This window comes from Erpetoichthys calabaricus, chromosome 18 (assembly GCF_900747795.2).
Source record: "Erpetoichthys calabaricus chromosome 18, fErpCal1.3, whole genome shotgun sequence".
Lineage (NCBI taxonomy): Eukaryota > Metazoa > Chordata > Cladistia > Polypteriformes > Polypteridae > Erpetoichthys > Erpetoichthys calabaricus.
Genome location: NC_041411.2, coordinates 46,432,792 through 46,452,370, shown reverse-complemented (window position 1 = coordinate 46,452,370; position 19,579 = coordinate 46,432,792). Strand labels below are relative to the sequence as shown.

Genomic DNA, 19,579 nt, shown 5'->3' with positions numbered 1-19,579 from the left:
ACACAGACATAATTCCAAAAATGGTATTTTTAGACTCGGGGAGGTCTAAAACATCAAGATTCATAAAAATCTCAAAATAGAATTTTTGGAGGACTATACTTCGTTTACAAGAAAGTAAAAAGGATTTCATAGGGCCCTAGTTTGGCAATTTTGTCCAGGGGCCAAATTCATGGTGCTAGTCCTTACATCGCATTCCAATCTCCTTGCCCATTGGCAGGGACTGTACAAGGTCTGAGAACAAAAGGGTTTGGTGGATTACCTGGTCTACCAACCCAACCGGCGACCGAGAGAGCACATCTATCATGGCAACCTTCTGAAGCCCTGGGTTGACAGCAACTCTAGTGCTTCTGCGGCCACTCCTGCACTGTTGCCCTTTAAAGACACTGGACAGCTAAATTACAGGGACAGCCTCAAACTTCAACAAAAGAAGGAGCTGGGAAATGTCTTCTGATCACTCAAGGGGGTTGTCGATCCTCGGCCGGGTGTGGTCATCTGCGAGCAGTCATTCTATCTCTTCCAAAGGCCAACAAGGCAGAGATGGAGCTCAGAATATGCCAGATGCTGTAGTTGGGGGTGATAGAGGCCAGTCACAGCCCTTGGTTCAGCCCAATCATATTGAACCTTAAGCCTGATGGGAGCTGGCATTTTTGCAGTGACTTCCACTGGCTCATCCAGGTCTCCCAGTTTGATGCCAAGGGTATATGATATCCTAAAGCTACTAGAGAACGCTCTGTACCTGTCCACACTTGACATGATGAAAGGCTACTGGCAGATTCCCCTGACAGATGTTGCAAAAAAAAAAAAAAAGACCGCATTTAGCATCCCTAGTGGCCACTGACCTTTTTGGGTGCATGGAGTCCCCACATTCAGTGTCTGGTGGACAGACTGCTCCAGCCCCACAATACCTACAGTGCTGTATACCTTGACGTCATCTATTCCAGCACGTTGGAGCAACTGCACATTAAGAACCTCCTCTGCACCATCTTCAATGCCGGCCTGTGGATCAATGTCCAGAAGTGTTTTGGGTTGACCGAGATCAAGCCTCAGTGGTCCAAGGTTGCAGCCATTCGGAACTGGCCCCAGGTCCCGGCTCCAAACCAAGAAGCAAGTACAGGCTTTCCTGGGTTTAGAGGGTTACCACTGCCGGCTTGTGCCTGGCTTTTTTAAGCAAACCGTGCCTCTCACTGAAATGACAAGGAACAAGTGACGTGGACCCCATCGACAGACGCCGTGTTCTGTGACCTGAAAATGGCCCCAACGTCTGCTCCAGTTTTGTTATCTCATAAATTTTCTCTACTCTTTCTCCACCAGATTGACATCTTGGACACTGGCCTTGGTGCCGTGTTGGGCCAAGTTGTCGATGCAGCGGGACACAACAGGTACCTCAGTGAGAAACTGCTGGACTGGGAGGCAAGGTATATGGCAATTGAGCAAGAGGCCTTGCCATGAAAAGGGTCATTATGCAGCTCCAATATTACCTGCTGGGCTGGGAATTTAACCTTGTGACAGACTACGCCCCCTTACAATGGCTCTGTGCCCACCGGGATTCAAACCTTTGTATCATCAGCTGGTTCCTGAGCCTCCAGCCTTGTAAATTCAGGGTGCCGCACAGGCGCAGGACCCTCCATTGGCAATGCCGATACCGATGCCCTCTCCTGGGCCCTCAACCTTACAGCCAGGCCCGCTTGCCCCACTGGGCTCAAGCTGAAGTGGGGCTGAGGTATGTAATAATCCGTTCAAGGCAAGAGGGGTATTGTCGCTGACGCTGTATTCTCCTTTCCTCATAGTGTCAAGAAGATGCCGGGTCAAGGCACTTTGCCCCATCCCTTCTGGTCTGAATCCCTGCTGAAGGGACATGTGCCTACAAGCATTAACAATGTTCTTTTCTTTATTATTTTCTCGTCTTCAGGCAAAAAAAGGGACAACAGAGTTGGTGCCCCAAAATTTTTTTGGCTGTCCTAAACTTTCATTCCCACATATGCCCACTATATATAAAATCAGTAAGTGAGCCACAGTGTATGTCATATCCATACTCGCCACTACAACACTTCAGGACATCACCATGATACTGACAGAAAATATGTAATGATCAAAGGCAGGATGGCACTTGCAAGCTGATACATTATTCTGTAATGCAGTTCTGTCGCAAAAATGTTCTGTAAATGCTGTTGAAAAATTAAAAAAAACGTACTGTGTTCTCTAGACAAAGCCTTACACCTTCTCATTTCATTATAGATGTACTTTTACTTTTGGTGCTTGAGTATGTTTGAAAGAAATCCCATGTGATGGCTTTTAATAAAAAGTAGCTCCATTATTCAAATGAACAATATTGTGCTTACTTCTGTAACAAAAAATAAAATATTTAAATGCTAAAGTAAAGTCAGTTTTGAATAGTGGTGTTTTCATCAAGTACTTACCCAACTAGATAGATAGATAGATAGATAGATAGATAGATAGATAGATAGATAGATAGATAGATAGATAGATAGATAGATAGATAGATAGATAGATAGATAGATAGATAGATAGATAGATAGATAGATAGATAGATACTTTATTAATCCCAAGGGGAAATTCACATACTCCAGCAGCAGCATACTGATAAAGAACAATATTAAATTAAAGAGTGATAACAATGCAGGTATACAGACAGACAATAACTTTGTATAATTTTAACGTTTACCCCTACCGGGTGGAACTATAATTTAAGTAAGCTAGTATTTGCATTGACAAATACCAAAATACAATGCAGGGCTGGAATTTTAATGTGTGATGGTCATGGGGATTCCCCCATTATAACAACAAATGGATTTTTATTTGTAGTTTTTACTCAACATTTTTTACTCACTACTATACTATTGTGCTTTCTGGAGTAATCAGTTTATTTGCAATCATTCATGAGTGTAGTACTGACTTTCTGATACTGTAAAAATACGTTAGCATCATTACCTTCTTGAAATTTTGGTATCAATTTAATACAGAATAATTAGTTCTTGTGACATCTCTAGTGTTTAACACTCTTAACTTGTGCAAAGAACCTTGCCAGTACTTTACAAAGTGAAACCCTACTCAGTAACCCTGCTAAGTATATTTTATTCAACATAGTGAACTTATAATTGAAAAGAGGGTAACAATTCCAAGTATGGAAGAGTATTCCTGGAAGTGATTGTTGTACCATTATTTTTCACGTATAACACAATAAACAAGTTTGCTTTGCAATATTAAAATACCATTTCCCAATATGGGTACAGTTTGTAAATATACTGTACAGTATGAACAGACATGTGCCTGTTATTGTGTCCTACAATGGACTGGCATTCTTTCCAAAGATGGGTTCTGATTTTTGTCAGGTTATCAGTTCCACTGTATTATTACTGTGTATCATAATGTAGAATATTGTATTTGTCTTCATCTTCCTGCTCTTTCTTTTCTGTTGGTCAGGCAGAAGATCGTCCTTTCATCTGGAATGTCTGAGGAGACACAAATATCAAGTGTCAGATGTTCCTCAAAGAACAGTATTACCGCTCAATTTAGTACATCAGCAGGTAAGACTGACACTGAAATTGCATACAGGGACATGGAAGAATTTTACTTTAAAGGCATCATTTCCCGCATATAGGGTTTTTAATATTATATAAATTTGTTAATTTAGGATGGTAAGGTGGCACAGGAGATAGCCCTTCTACCTCTAAACCCCAGGAACCAAGATTCAATACCCAGCATAGTCTTAGAATTTGCTAAATCTCTCAATGCCCATACTGCATGATGTTTGGTGGCAAACGCAAGTGGGTCTGGTGTGAGTAAGTCTTGATTCGTGTACGAGTGGCTCATACTAAGAGGCTAGTTACCTGTTCAGAACCTGCACTTGCCTGTCACTAGACAATGGCTTTCTGCTACCCCTTACTGGATGAAATATTGTCAGAAAATGGCTGAATATATTATGTATGTATATAAAAGACATTGTTGATAACAGAGTTGATTTCTTTCCTCTTTTGTCCAGGCCTTGGCTGTAGCAGGATTGAAACCACTCTTCAGACAAAGTCATTCACCACCATTACTCCCACTTCTCTGTACCACATCTTCAGATTCTCCTTGCAACAGAGGCTGCCCATACCAGTTTGTTCCGACCTTGCAACTGGAGAGTGCCAGCTCCTACGTTAAGTTGAACACTAGCCTTCCATCTGTAAACTGTGGTACATTACACACAGACAACGCAAACAGCAGTTCTCAGAATCTGCAGTCAGTTACACTCATGCTGCCCAACCAAATCACGGACTTGGAACAACAGTGTCATGGCAGCGCGGGCAGTCTGGTGGAAGCAGTATGAAAATAATTTTTATATTTTCTCTTTTTTGCTTTCTTTTTGCTGTTTTGTAAACATGTTATTATATATAATGCAGTATGATATAAATAATACTTTTTGATAGAACAATTTAAAAGGTTTGTGCCAAGTAAACATTTTATAAAATATATAAAAATGCACTTTGTGAACAGAAGATATTATCTGAAAATATTTTAAAAAGAGGAAAGTAGAGACATTTTCACTATCTTTAGATATATTGCAAAAAGTTTTTTTTGTGTCTCATTATCATTCCCAACTTTTGGATGACATGTAATGTTGCTATAACGATTTTCAAAAGACAACTGTAAAGTATCTTTGTTTAGATCTGTACTGATCTGTACATTTGCTTCAATGCCCATTTTTGCATTCTTTAACAAACAAGTGAATTGATTTTGTTCATTTGAAAAGTACATCAGTCTGTCATGTCAAATTTGGGAACATATCTCCCAGATCACTGGGAATCCTGAATGTCTGCAGTTATTGAATGTGTAAATGTCCCTTTGCTTATTACACTTGCAAGACGATCCCTGAAGAATTGTGCAAACTCTGCAAAAATGCTGTAGTTGGCATTTCTACACACTGCCAACACAACATATTTTTTTATCCCCATGTAATATAAATGCTGGATTTTGTCCATTTAATTTGTTTACTCATGGTAATCTTCCTAATGTTTAAATTTCTAAGATGTTATCTTTTGTAATATACTACTGCTTTTGGAATTATCAATATATGGTAAATTATTTATATATAATAACACCTATTATAATATCATGGTACTTCAATTAGATTTTATGGGAATGTCTTCCGTATTTCTTAGTAGTATATTAATTTTGCATTCTCATTATAGGTTTTTTCTTAAATTCGGCATTATTTTTAAATGCAGGTGATTGACAAAATAAAGTAAAACATGTACATATACTAGAACATTAGGCCACTACAACCCAAAGTTTTAGGGCATTTATTCTATGAGTGTCTAGAACTTAGGCACACAATGTAATTTTTCCATTAAAAAAATACCATCATTTGGTATATGAAAACTCATGCACTGCTTCTTAACCTCCCAAACTGGCCAAAATAGCTGACATCTGTTGTCTGGGAAATCTATGGTATGTGGGCTATAACACTGATACTTTTGAGACTATTTATTGACCACTTTTGCTTAGTATTTTGTGGCATTTTTGTCAATTTTTACTTCCATCCTAGACTGGTGCACATACAGCACACTATGCTCAAGAAGTGGGAACTTTTGTCCACAGTTGCCCCTGGCTAATGAAATTTTCTCCTCCAACTTCTACACTAACATCACTAATATGCATTACCAGTGTCACTGAAGCTTGTGCAACAAGAATCAAGTCTCTCCCATCACACACTATACCAGTGAGACAACCCTGTACAGGCCTCACTGGTTTTCCATAAAATCAATATGATGGAATTTTGTTCTGTATCACATTCACAGAGTTGTGTTCACATTAAGAAACATATTTGAAAAACTCAGCTATAGACCCCAAAGCAGCTTTAAAAGCAAATGGCTGACATAAAACAAAGTTTAAAATCAAGACGAAATGGAGATATGGTGCCTTTCAAAAGTGTACTACTACTACTACTACTAATAATAATAATACACTTAAGAGCTGTGTTTCAGTATACACTACCAAATATTAGTAGCTAAATAGCCAGTTACTGCTGGGATTCTACTTTGGCTTTGTTTAACCCCATAATGGATAAAAAAAGTGGAATAATGTTACATTTTTACAGCAGTCACCACTTATTTTTGCTCCTTACAAATTTACCTTCTTCTGCTGGGTATACTTTTTTTATTTACGATGAAGAATATTTTTTTAGTTTGTTGCATTTTAAATAACTTATTTAAAAATTATTTACATTTATGATGCTGCTAGAAGTGGGACTCAGAATAACAATAAGGAGGTTCAGAGAACAAAGTTACCGGACGGCATTTTTTTTTGGTTTGACAAATGGCCAACTTCAGTGTAATCTTCAGCATGAAGTACAATATATGGCATTTCTCAGCATCTGCAGACTCTGTTTGTTTGATTTTGTCACATACAGTGAGCTCCTATGTCATTCACACACCCTTAATGGGTCAAAGCTCTTCTTTCAGGACTTCTGGGAAGTGGTAGAAGTGCGTGTGTATTCCTCTCACCATACACTTTAAGGAAACCCATTGCTCTTCTTGATGCAAAGAGTAGCAGATTTAATGAGAATTACGTTCTGCCCAGCCACTTCATACATGTCCTTAAGTATGATGGGATATTAATTACTTTAGTATCATATTTACCACACTTGTGTAGAAGCATCTACTTCCTGTACAATTTAAAACCTGCGATGTACTCAAGTCATTATTTTGTAAATTACCTGTATTTAGTAAGTAACTACTGCTTCTATTTTCTCCCAGACTATTTCAATGCATTTGATGCTGTCAGACCTTACAGTATTTATTCTTTACAAGAGAAATTCAAACTTGTCAATGATTAGAATTGTTTGTTATCATTTAGAAAACTAATTGTTTCATTACATAAGCATTGTTAGAGACAGCACTGTCCTTTGGTTATAGCAGCATTCTTGTTAAAAATAAAAATGCATCTTTTATATGCTGCTGTGATGTATGTTTGGAAAGGTAAGAGGTATACAATATTTAGGAAACACAACATTTATTTTGATGTAAAATTGGGAAGCAGAGATGCTGATTGATTCCCCGTGTGTGTGTGTATCCTTTTTTAGTAACGTGTCTGTAAAATGTACCCCCCTGCCCCAGCAGTTATCCTGATTGTCTGCATGTGCATCTGTCTGTTATTACTCCTTAACTAGCTGTCATTACTTACTCCAGTCCATCTCTCCATCATTGAAATGTGTTACCTCTATAACATTTACATAGATGAAAATATTGGAAGATTATCTAAATTATTGTTCTTAAAATACTTTCCAAAACCATTTATACAGGGTGTTTTAGCCATTTTACATATAAATGTTTAATGCAGTGTTTTTTGTATTATACCGTTTTCAATTATTATATTTATATCCACCTTATGTGCAATCTCTAACCTTTACCAGAAGCAGCTCCATGAATTTGTTTCCATGCAATGGATACATTAAAAAAACAAAGAAAGAAAATAGTGAAATAAAAATGGAGAAGGTATGGGAGTACATTTTCACAAATTTATTAGGATCATTCTTGTTTTCCAAAATCATTTGGGAGGACATCAGCTATTTTAGTCAGTTTTATGTTTTTAACAGTACACAGAATATAACCATCCATCCATTTTCTAACCCATGGGAGTAATAACATCTGTAATGGTACAGTTTACCCAAGAAACTATTGTTGGTGATTTGATAGCTTTACCACAAACTCTTTGTCATTGTAATTTAATCACCATCTTAATACATCGCTAAACTGAACAGAACTAACAAGAGCCCAAATGAGTGTGTATGGGATGAGGGATATGGGGAGCCGCTGCAAAACAGCTTACTGTCACTGCCAACATGCACATTATATGGAAGTTAACTGAATGTGGGTGTATTGTCTGGTTAGCTGTTTTTCCCACAGTGTTAAACTGAAACACTGCTACCTTAGCAAGTTGTTTAAATTTGGTGCCATCAGCCAGGAAGCAAATAAAGAAATGTGCCTCCACCATCAGACTCTAAAGGCTTCTACTAAGCATACTTTGATCTCAGAGTTTTTGGTTTTCAGGTCTTGTGACATTTGCCAACAGGACAAGTAATGCTGGGGTTTCGATAGATGATTGCTCATTTCCAAAGTGTAATTTTGACTGACAGAACATTCAGTTTCAAAACAGAGGTACTAAAACAAACAAACAAGAAAAAATTGGATTATAAATAGTACTGTCCTTTGAGTCACTCCAAATAAGGTGGATATAAGCTCCATGTACTGAATTTAGTGTTTTGGTTTGGCCAGTACAGTAAACACCATTTATGAAGTACAGAGCCAAAGATGCAAAAATAAACTGTGCTGTCTCCTTTGTAGGTTCTCATCTCAGAAGGACTGAACCACTTTGCTCAAGACCCTTCCTTTATCGAAGTGGCTAAGCAAGAAATTGCAGATGCTTGTGAAATGACTATAGAGGAAATGGACAATGCAGCTGCTAATATTATTAATGGCAACAGCCTACCCAGTCCAAATGGCAACATTATACCCTTTCTTAGTTGTAAGGGCAGTGAAGCTCAACAAAACAAGCCACAGGAATACCTTGCGGAGGACCTTGAGCAAGGTGAAAGGGATTGTGGGATTGCTAAAGAAGAAAAAACTTTTCATATTAGCACTGCATAAAACAACAGACCATGCAGTAATCGAGGTGTTTTATTGGATATCTTTTCCTTCTGCTTGTTTTATTTGTAAGAGAAACTATGATCTAGGTTTGTTTCTGAAGTGCCTCACAGTCTTCGTTCCCCTCAAGGAGCTAAAGGGGAGAGAAAAAAAAAAAAGTACTTGTTTTACTTTTCACATGGAAAAGGGTGAACCAGCAGTTAAAGCTCGTTTGTCCTGAAGTTAATCATTTATATCTGACGTGCAAGTCACAAAATGGATGCAATCTGTCTGTGTTCAGGACCAGAGCAGAAGAGACAAATGGAAACATTGCCTCTTTTTGTCTCCTCCTTTTTACAATCAAATGAAGACAATTCCTTGGACAGAGCAGTAGACTGCTGTTGTGTGAATATTCCTTGTGTTCAGTTCTTACAAAAATATTTTATAAGGCAAAAATCCAAGGGATAGCACCATCTGCTGCCAAATACCTCTACTTTGACTTTTTTTTTTTTTTTTTTACCATTTTCTTTTTTGTACACTCAAATTAGCGGTCTGCCTCAGTTTGATGGATTGATGTGAAGCAGACAGGGCTAAGGTAGGGGTGGGGCAGTGGGGAATATGAAAGTGCAAGTCTGGCCTGAATCTATGCTGCAGCCCTTATGAGTGAAGAATGTACAGATTTGCTAAGCTAGTCAGGGCACAAATACAACATGAAGATGTTTCATTTCCTTTGGTACCCTGCCTAATATTGCTTTGAGAAACAGAGACAGCATCGAGTATGTGCTAGCAAGTTGTGAACTGACTGGGCATTTTAAGGAAACTGTATCCCACGTTATCTTTGGCAAATTCAGTTTTATTTGATTTCTCCCTTTTTTTAAAATTTAAAACAACAAAGCCTGTTTTTGTTTGTTTCATGATTTTAAATAGTAACGCTTGTAAGATGATTTTTATTACTTTACCGCCGTCTTTTTCTCTCTCTCCCCCCTAACTACCCCACCCCTCACTCCTATTTGAAAAGCTGCACCATGTAGTTCAAGTTGTGTTTTGGGTAAAACAAGTGACAATTGTGGCATATGATTGAAAGGCACTTAACTCATTTTATATGCTTATGTTTGTGTGTGCCTATTTTTGTACACTGATGCCCATGAAGTGGGTGCCCATGGGTGACTGATTGTGTGTTCTTTCACAAGATATGCAAAAACAATGCAATAACATACATGACTGTGTAGAGGTCTCAAAAGCAACTGTATGGAAAAGGAAAAAAATCCAGATGATTTATACTTTTGAGTTTATTGAGTTGATGATCTTTCCTTTGAAAAAACTGTTATACTTGAAATCAGGTCAATTTCAATATTTTAAGAAAATGATCTCGTGACAAGTAATTCCTTTGTCATTTTCTTGTACGTTATTAATATTCTATAGTTACGTTTACTGATTTCATTAATTGTGTATTTACTGCATGGATTTCTTTTTAGTATTCTACTGTGCCAAGTTATGCATTTGAGCTAATAAATGATTTTATTGGTTAAGGGGTATATAACTTATGTAGTTTCTTAAAAGAAAAACTGTACATATTGTTGTTATTTAGGAATACACAAGGGCATACTGTATTTTATATAGACTGATTTTGCATATCTTGTGTTGATTGGTTTTGATTTTTTTTGTTATTTTTTTCCTTGGAATTGAATGTATTTTTCTTCTTCTCCCCTTCATGATGTCCCTGCTAGTTGATTTTGCAGGAACATTTCATTTGTCAGCCTTGGTGCATCTCTCAAGAGTTTGCTGGCAAATGAGGACTTAAATCAATTCTATTGTAAAACAAATATATATATATATATAAATCTGATTCTATGGGTTTTTAAAATCTGTCTGATTTCTTGACTTGAACATCCTAGAGTGTTTCTTTTTGCTTTTCCTCATTGTCAAGTTGTTCTTTCGTGATCTTTTATACTTATTTTTTGTTAAATAATGCATTTTTTCCTCAATCAGCTTTGTCACAGCAAGTGTGCATACTTGGTAGTTCTCTTTAATTTTTGTATAAGCTTAGATCACTACAAAGTATAGCTAAAGCATAAATGTGCAAGAAAGCACAAAATATTTAACCAAAAATGCCACAAAGAAAAGACCTCTATAACAAATTACATTCTGAAGAAGTAATTTATTTTACATAAATCTAGACTTTGGAACGGGTGACATGTAAGTCAAAACATGTATCTGTGATATATACAGTAAATCCTTGATACCAGCCGATTCATTTCATCCATCCATCCATTTTCCAACCCACTGAATCCGAACACAGGATCACGGGGGTCTGCTGGATCCAATCCTAGCCAACACAGGGCACAAGGCAGGAACCAATCCTGGGCAGGGCGCCAGCCCACCGCAGACAGATTCACTTATCCACCATTATTAAACCGTACCCTGTTTTGAGACACCCGCAGTCTAATCACACCTATTCAAGGATAAGGTCCTCATTATGAGCTGCAGGATGATTTGGGGACAGACATCAGGGTGTTAGTCTCGCTGCCACACACAGTAGGGGGAAAATAAACAACAACATTCAGTAGATTCAGAGATTGAGGACAAACAAAACAGGTCTGTCATGCCCTTAGATCTCTAGGGCTGCACAGACGTTACACTGTATGGATCAGTGTGTGTCTGCCTGGTACTTAGAGGCGTGAGTAAGCTGTTGGACCCCATTCATGATGGGCACGGGGCCTTGTAAATGAAGAATTCCCAGCAAGTGTTGGTCATAAGCTTGCACTGATTCAGTACCTACCCTTTGTACACACCACTCTTCAGTATTACCAATTGGATTGCTTAGTGAGAGCCTCAGATCAGCCCTGCTGCAGTTACTCGTGACCACTGATGGAGTGACTAGAAGATAACTGAACTTGACTATAGGGAAAATAAAAGTCGTAACAAGGATCCTGTAGATGAAACAGTGGACAGATCAAGCCACAAAGTGCAAGAGCGGATGACCAGCATGTCTGCCCAGTCCCTTCTGCCACTGAGATGACATCTTGCAAAAAAAAAAAACAAACCGAACCCCATTTTTCCCATAGTATCAATGTGTCAGTATTAATGATTTCAATATCAATGGGGATTTCCTGGAAAGTAACCCCTGTGAATAACGAGAATTGACTGGATCAGGCAATAAGGTTTGAAGCAGTACCTGACTTTTTAAGTGTTTAAAGATTAGCTCCTATGTACTACCGTGTATGAATTGCAAGTTTCCAGCTTTTGCTGTTATATTGTTCCTTGTTTCAGAGCTAACTTATTATGGATGCTAAAAGCAGCAACAACATACAGCAAAATCATTCAATATTTGCTGGTAGAGACACTGTCAGACATTTCTTTTGCCTAGTCACTGTGTTCCATGCTCAAGGCTCTGGTGTTGGTTCACAAAACCTTTGATTCTATCTTCTCACTTTATGGTATCACTGACTCTTCTATTTGTAAGCAGACAAATGTATTTAATAGTAGTATGCCAGCTGAAAGCACACAAAATATAAGCTATTTTATCACTGCCAAGTACAACTTCTAACACTTTTGGGTGAAAACCCTACAAGTGTCTTTTTAAATTTGATGCTCTTATGGGTGCCTACTTGTCTGAAAAGTAAAACTACTGATTTATACATTACATGCATTATCACCATCATCTTCAACAAGTCACTGACACAGAGAATGTTTTCCATTTTTTGTGACTGTAAAGTGTTCAGAAACTGCTGACTTTGTTAAGATGGTTTTTGCCATTGTGACTTTGTGTATGAGGTTTCAACTACCCTAAATATTTAATATTTAGAAATTTGCCAAAAAAACTAGAAATCATTCTTCAATGTAAATTAAAATCCTGAAAAAACAGTTTAATTGAATTAGAATATGTGAAATTTGAAATTTAATGCATTATATGATACTTTACATTTAGTGAGAGTCAGTGCATTTTTAACAATTCTGATTCTAGTAACCCAATAATTGCTTCTGACTCCACAGCCCTGTCCATGAACAGTCCTGCACACTTGCCACAGTTAGGAGATAAGCAGCAGAAAGTCATTATGGTAGGAAGTCTCTCCAAATTAAGTAAATGATCACAGCATTTGACAAGAATGAGAGAAAAAAAATCCCACCATGGACTAAACCATTTAAGAGCAACTGAAGTGTGGCTGTGCATGACATACTACACACTGAAAGGTGTGGTGTTTCTCAACCTCTGGTTTGCGATCCAGATTGTTGCCAGGAGGGGCACAGGATGGTTCGTGAGTGGGTCACCTAAACGATCAGCAGTGCTGCACAAAGTTTCACCATTTTTAAATGAGCTCATTTCACCAAGGTGGGGCTGTTGATCACATTGGTTTCACCAAGGGGGCAGTTTGCAATTGCTGGTAGTGAGTTTCAATGAATTAAAAAATGCCAAACTGGACCATAAAAGTTGAGAAACACTAGTGTAAGGAAGGCAGTGCAGGCCTAATACATAAGAATATGCCACGTGGAGCAGCGTCGATCAAAACAAACCTTAAATGGCCATCCAAGAGTCAGAAAAGATGCTGTATGAGACCCTGTAAAAATTATAACAATAATAAAAGATTTATTACTGCAGCTGGGCTTGGCAGCTTCTAGAACATTATTACCCTATAAGTCAGTTGTAAATCAGTCCATGTCTCTGTGTGTGTATATATATATATATATATATATATATATATATATATATATATATACACAAAATCTCCCAAACCGTGAGGACTTGGACTTAAAATTTGAAATGTACGTTACCCTTGGCCCGTAGGTGCTCGCTAAGAAACGGTTTTATAAATTTCGTGGTCCAAACGCATTTTGTCTGTATGTCTGTCTGCTTTTCATGAGAGAATTACTTAACGGATTTAGATCTGGTTGTTTTCTATAACTTGCTTGAACTTTCTGTTTGATTGCGACTTCTCTCATTGCGCTAAGTACCATGGTTCGCTCGCAGTACCGATGTATTTATGCAACTGCAACAGAGTGGTTGTGGGCCGAGAGCAGAGGGGCGGGCCTTCCTCATTCACCAGCCAGCCTCTGTTCGAGTTGGTCTTCGTCTCGCCACGCGTTGGAGTGCACCTTGCACCCGCTTAGCTAGCAATACGTGTTTGTTCAAAAGACATTATCATCTAGAGATTGTTAAGGAGTAACGTTTGACATTTTTGAGTGAGAGATCAGAGCTCCATGTGTTTTACAGGGTAGCTGCTGATTGCCAGAGATATCGCGGCCATGTGCTTTCCTCCCCATGCAGGGAACGCTCTCCCTATAAGTTTGTTCTGTTTCATTACTATGTGGGCGCAGCCACAGGGTACAGCTAGTATGTATATATATATATATATATATATATATATATATATAGTGGAAAGCAGTCTGGACACAGACAGGTAGGCATGTTTTAAACACCACACACACGTTTATTTACACTACAAGTTACTTACAGAAGTGCATACAACCCCAAAACTCACCCAAAGTCCAGGCCTTCACACTAATGCCTCTCTCTATCAGGTCCACCTCCACTCTTCTCCTCCCGAGCTCTGTCTCTCTTCCTCCCAACTCCAGCCATCGAATGGAGGGAGGCGGCCCCTTTTATACACACACGGATGTACTCCAGGTGCCTCCCGATCAGCTTCCGCCAGCACTCCCCAGTGTGGCAGAAGTAACGGCTGCACACCTGGAAGATTTCCGGGTGTCCCTGGTCTTCTTCCCCCCCAGCACTTCCAAGTGTGGCGGAAGTGCTGAGGGTAAGGGCTCCTCAGGCATTGGGGCGCCCCCTGGTGGTGACCACGGGCCCCTGTAGCATTGAGCTTCCAAGCTCAGTTCCCAAGGGCACCGTGGCGGATGTTTGCTGGCTTGCAGACCAACCATGAGCGTTACCTGGTAGGTAACCACCCATACAAACAGATTGTGATTCAGACTATGAATGCCATGAATATACATATATATATATATATATATATATATATATATATATATATATATATACGAGGAGGGACCCAAAAATAATCTGAATTTTGTTGTTGTTAGGTTGGTAGTTGTAGTACGTGGTTGGGCCGCTAGGGCGATCTAGTTACACTCCTCACAAGTCAGTCTGCCAAGTGCCATCAGTCTGGAAGGTTGTGCTTGTGTTCAGTGAATTTTTTTGTAAAAGTAGGTTGCGCAACAGTGTGAGAAGGAAACGCCCTGATTTGTGGGAGTCGGGTAATTGTTTCTTTCATCATGACAACGCTCCATCTCACACTGCTCTCAGCATTCGCCAATTTTTGGCAAGAAACGGTATGACAACCCTGAACCACCCACCCTACTCACCGGATTTAGCTCCGTGTGATTTCTTTTTGTTCCCTTGGATGAAAAAAGACTTGAAAGGAAGGCGTTTTGCTGACGTTGAAGAGGTAAAACAAGAAACGACCAGAGCATTAATGGGCATTACTTCAGACGAATTTAAAAAATGTTTCCAACAATGGAACAAACAGTTAGATAAGTGTATTTCCGCCAATGGAGAGTACTTTGAAGGAGACTAATTGTAGTTTGTACAGAAAATTAAACACGTTTTAAAAATATTTCCGGTTATTTTTGGGTCCCCCCTCGTATATATATATATATATACACACATATATACATGTGTATATATATACATATATATAGACACATACTAGCCGTCTCCTGCGGCTCCACCCACGTGGTAGTGAAGCAGGACACTGAGAAGGGCCCTTCCCTGCTCCCTACTAATGTCACACTTCTCCATCCCCTCGGACTCTGTCTTGGATTAGTGCGAATATATCACTCCTGCAAGCGAAAAATCAAAATCAACCAGAATGTTCAAGCAAATTATAGAAAAAAAACCTGATCTAAATCCGTTAAGTAGTTTCTCATTCGCTAGCTAAGCAGAGGTAAGTAACGCTCTGAGGGTGGCGCGTGAGTGAGGAGGGCCCTACAAGCAAATTATGACACATAGCACAATGAGAGAAGCTGCAAAATCAACCAGAATGTTCAAGTAAATTATAGAAAAAAACCTGATCTAAATTCATTAAGCCCCTTCACCGCCCTCTGCCGGATATATCCGGCACCGCTGTTTTAATGCTAACGCCATACTGCCGGAATTATCCGGCACATTTGCCTGTGGTTATATGAATGCCTGGCAAGTAGTATAACTGACGGTTTGGCGTGGGTATTATTACTACGTTGTATTTCGACAAGTCTGTGGTTGTTTTGGCCGGTCATGTGACGTGATTCGCATGTAACAGCTGTGAATATGGCGAAACGTAAACTGACTTCAAGTGAGGCTTTGCAGGCGATTTTGGACAGTTCTGATCATGATTGTAGCAGTTCTGAAGAAGATTTTAGTGACAGTGATGAGCAGCAACGTGCGCTGCATGATATTGTGAATGAAGACGCATCGGATGACGGCGCTGAGTGGGTGTATCCCCAGCATCTCAGCTGGGCTGCTGCCCGAGGTGAACTACCTTTTCTGCATTCGTTTGAGGGAACGTGTGGCTTTATTGTTGATGTAAACAATTACACTGCTGAGCAGTTTTATGAGCTGTTTGTGTCACCTGATTTGATTAGACATTTTGTTCATCAGACAAATCTGTATGCAGCACAGTTTATTGAGAAAAATCCCAATTTACCTCCACATTCCCGTGTTCGTGCTTGGGTAGACACTGATGAAAACGAAATGAAAAAATTCATTGGGATTTTGATGTTGATGGGAATAATCAGAAAACCAGATATTGAGATGTACTGGTCTACAGATCCTATGTATGCAACACATATTTTTGCAGCTGTCATGACACGTAACCGATTCTCTTTGCTGCTGAAATTCTTTCATTTGAATGACAACAGAAACGAGCCAGATAAGAAAGATCCAAACCGCGACCGCTTGTTCAAGCTACGTCCTTTGATTGATCATTTATTTGAAGCATTTCAGTTGCCCTACATGCCAGGACCGTCAGTTGCAGTTGATGAAAGTTTATTGTCGTGGAAGGGCCGCTTACAGTTTCGACAGTATCTACCATTGAAAAGGGCACGGTTTGGTATCAAGATGTTTTGCTTAGCTGAGAATTCAGGTTACATTTATAGATTTCGTGTATACACTGGCAACTTGCACAACATTTAGTGGTCAATACTGCTTGAATAAATGTAAAAAATGTAAAAAAAATGTAAAAAAGTAAAAAAACAAAAATTGTTCAGATTTCGCCTGGCTTGGGGAATATTTAGGGAGTTGGCGGTTAAAGGGTTAAGTAGTTCTCTCGTGAAAAGAGGACAGACATACAAACAGACAGATGTTGGATTTTACATTTAGAGGCCTGGGAAAGTTAGCACATTAAGTTTTGTGATCAACGTGGCCTGTTTAACACATTAAAAAATACTGTGACATCCAGGGCTGGCATCAAGGCAACAAGGCCTGAGGCAGTGCTTTGGTCAGGGAAGCATGTTCATGTACTTTTTTTTTTATGAAACAAGTAAGTGTGTACCTAAGGAATTACATAGACATCCAGTGCCATATTTATATACTACCCTTAAAAATTTTCTGAAATAAAATTTTCATTCAAAGGTTTAACATTTCATATTACGTGGTTCACAATGATAAGCCACATGTCAATACGTAGCAGAGGTGTTAATTTTCTTGATTTATACATGCTGACATAGGTGTAGAGGAGTGGGAGGAAAAGGGGTTTACGGCAGTGCTGGTGCAATGCTAAATAAAAGTTGCTAAGGTAAAAATTACACTCTTTTTCATGTCATGTTTCTGTAAGAAGATCGTATCAATGTCTTATCACATTGCTAAATGAGTTATCTTTGAGTGGCACTAAAACCAAAATAAGTCTCTAGTACCTCTGTATTTATACCTTGCCAGTCTGCCAGCCACCTTACAGTGCTGACTACTATAATATAATGACAAAATACTACAAAATAGAAGTGCAATCATTATCCCTACCTATGATTCAAGTTTGCAATATCTTTGCAAAATTATGCAAAGAACCCAACATAAACCTTCCAAGTAATGCAGAGTGTCAATGTTTAAGTGAGATAGCAGCTACAGAGATCCCTTTTAATGTGCCATGAGCAAAAGTGTAGGTACAACAGTGTTTTCAAAATGTTTTTCTGTGGTGGCACTCCTTTTGTAACCCAAAAAAACCCAAGGCACAATTCCACCAACCACAAAAACATTAAACCTATACACTTGCTAAACTCCCTTCCAAACTGCGATCACAGAGCTGCTTTTATGTTGGCTTCTTCAGGTAGTCCTGTCCTCCTCAGACAGGTCTCCACCACCTGAGGGTGGGTGTCTCTCTCTCCCAGGGGCACTATGCTATTATTTCCACGGTGCACCAGTTGAAAAACACTTGTGTACAGTAATAATCATCAAATGGTTAATGATGGTAAACAATTGAGGATAGTATTTACAGAGTTTTAGCACAAATTTTAACCTATGCCCATTTAAGAGATGCTTATTCTTTCAATTAAATCAGTTTTCAACAGTGCATTCAAAGTCAACAGTTGTTTCGATTGTTTAACTTTTACTTTGACACATCTGTGTCTCATATGCTGTGCCAATTTGATAATACATTGGCCTTGTTTTCTTGTTGTCTTCTTTTCAACATGCCGTTTAGGAAGGCATTCAAATTCAGGTTGTACTTGCTCAAGTAATATTTGTTAAAAGTTCAGGTTTAAGGTCATTGGTTAAGTTTAAACTATGCCATTCATTTTTTTCTACATTCCACTGAGTGGATTCTACATTAAATTTGTGATTCAGTGTGTATTTACATCATGATTTATGTATTAATTTCATAATTACGTTTTAATGTTAGATGTGATTAATTATTTTAACTATTTTAGTTAATTTTATTAATTATTTTATTCCTAGACCTAATATATATATATATATATATATAAATATATATATATATATATATATATATATATATACACACACATGCACACAGAGGGGTGGGCAAAAGTAGGTTTACAGTTGTGAGTTTGCAAAACAGTTAATTCTTGTACTATTGCTTATTTATTAATTATTTTATTATTTATCTTCTTCTTATTATTATTATTAAAGTGCACTTAAGGATAGCAATCATAACCTGTATGTCTTTTTCGATACGAACAACCCCTGTATATGTAGTATGTGTGATTACTCATTCGTTATGAGGATTTGATTACTCATAATAAAGAAATACATAAATATTTCAATATATTAGAATGGATGTTAAAAGTTCAAAGTGCATCTATATGTCAATTGGTACTTAATGTACCTATGTAAGCTTTATTATTAATAGTTTTGATTTTCTGCTCATGGTACATCTCCAAGGCATGCCATAGCCATCACTTGAAAACATGGCCCTTCACAAAAACGGTTTTCTGTGCATGTAAAGTGACATAATCAAAGAGAGAGCGTAGTCTGGATACTTCACATGCCTGTAATGCACATACGAAGCCTATGTAAAATTGGTCACAATTACTTAAATATGTTAATTTAGTCTCCACAACAGCTGTCCTATCCACTGTGTGCCTATCTGTCCCATGAGTGCAGAAGTGTTCATCTGTATTTCATCTAAGTCAAAACATGGCGAGTCATGAGAGTTTACTGCCGGAGTTCTATTCCTAATGTTCTGTTCATCATTGACTTCATTTTAACTTGACATTGCGCTGCTTGCTGCTGTGCCCTTTTCTCACCTTGTTTCCCCATCATAGTCCTTTTGCTTATTTCTGCACTTGCCTGTTATGATGGTACAGTACCTTCTAAAACTGCTCCTTTACTTTCTTTTGTTGCTTTCTGTCATACTGCAGTATCCCAAATGTTGCCTGGTTTCTTGCATCTTCTATTTCAGTGGAATTCTCTTTCAAGTTGTTTAATTTGTTGGGAAGCTGCAGAATGTTAGTACTTTATCTTCAGTATGTGGTAGATGGTATTGTGGCTCCTGTATTGGAGAGAAGACCACCAG

The 19,579-nt window shown here is 38.4% G+C and overlaps 1 protein-coding gene across 8 annotated transcripts in view; it reads left to right on the top strand.

The window, feature by feature from the left end:
- Positions 1–10,485, top strand: part of cacna1c (calcium channel, voltage-dependent, L type, alpha 1C subunit) — a 1,063,887-nt gene extending 1,053,402 nt beyond the window's left edge. For all 8 annotated transcript variants that reach the window (XM_051921415.1, XM_051921414.1, XM_051921413.1 and 5 more), the window contains 3 exons: positions 3,442–3,545; positions 4,001–4,321; positions 8,343–10,485. In XM_051921415.1, the coding sequence (XP_051777375.1) occupies positions 3,442–3,545; positions 4,001–4,321; positions 8,343–8,645 (728 nt within the window). In that variant the 3' untranslated portion in view covers positions 8,646–10,485. The remainder of the gene's footprint in view (positions 1–3,441; positions 3,546–4,000; positions 4,322–8,342) is intronic.
- Positions 10,486–19,579: the final 9,094 nt, after the last annotated feature.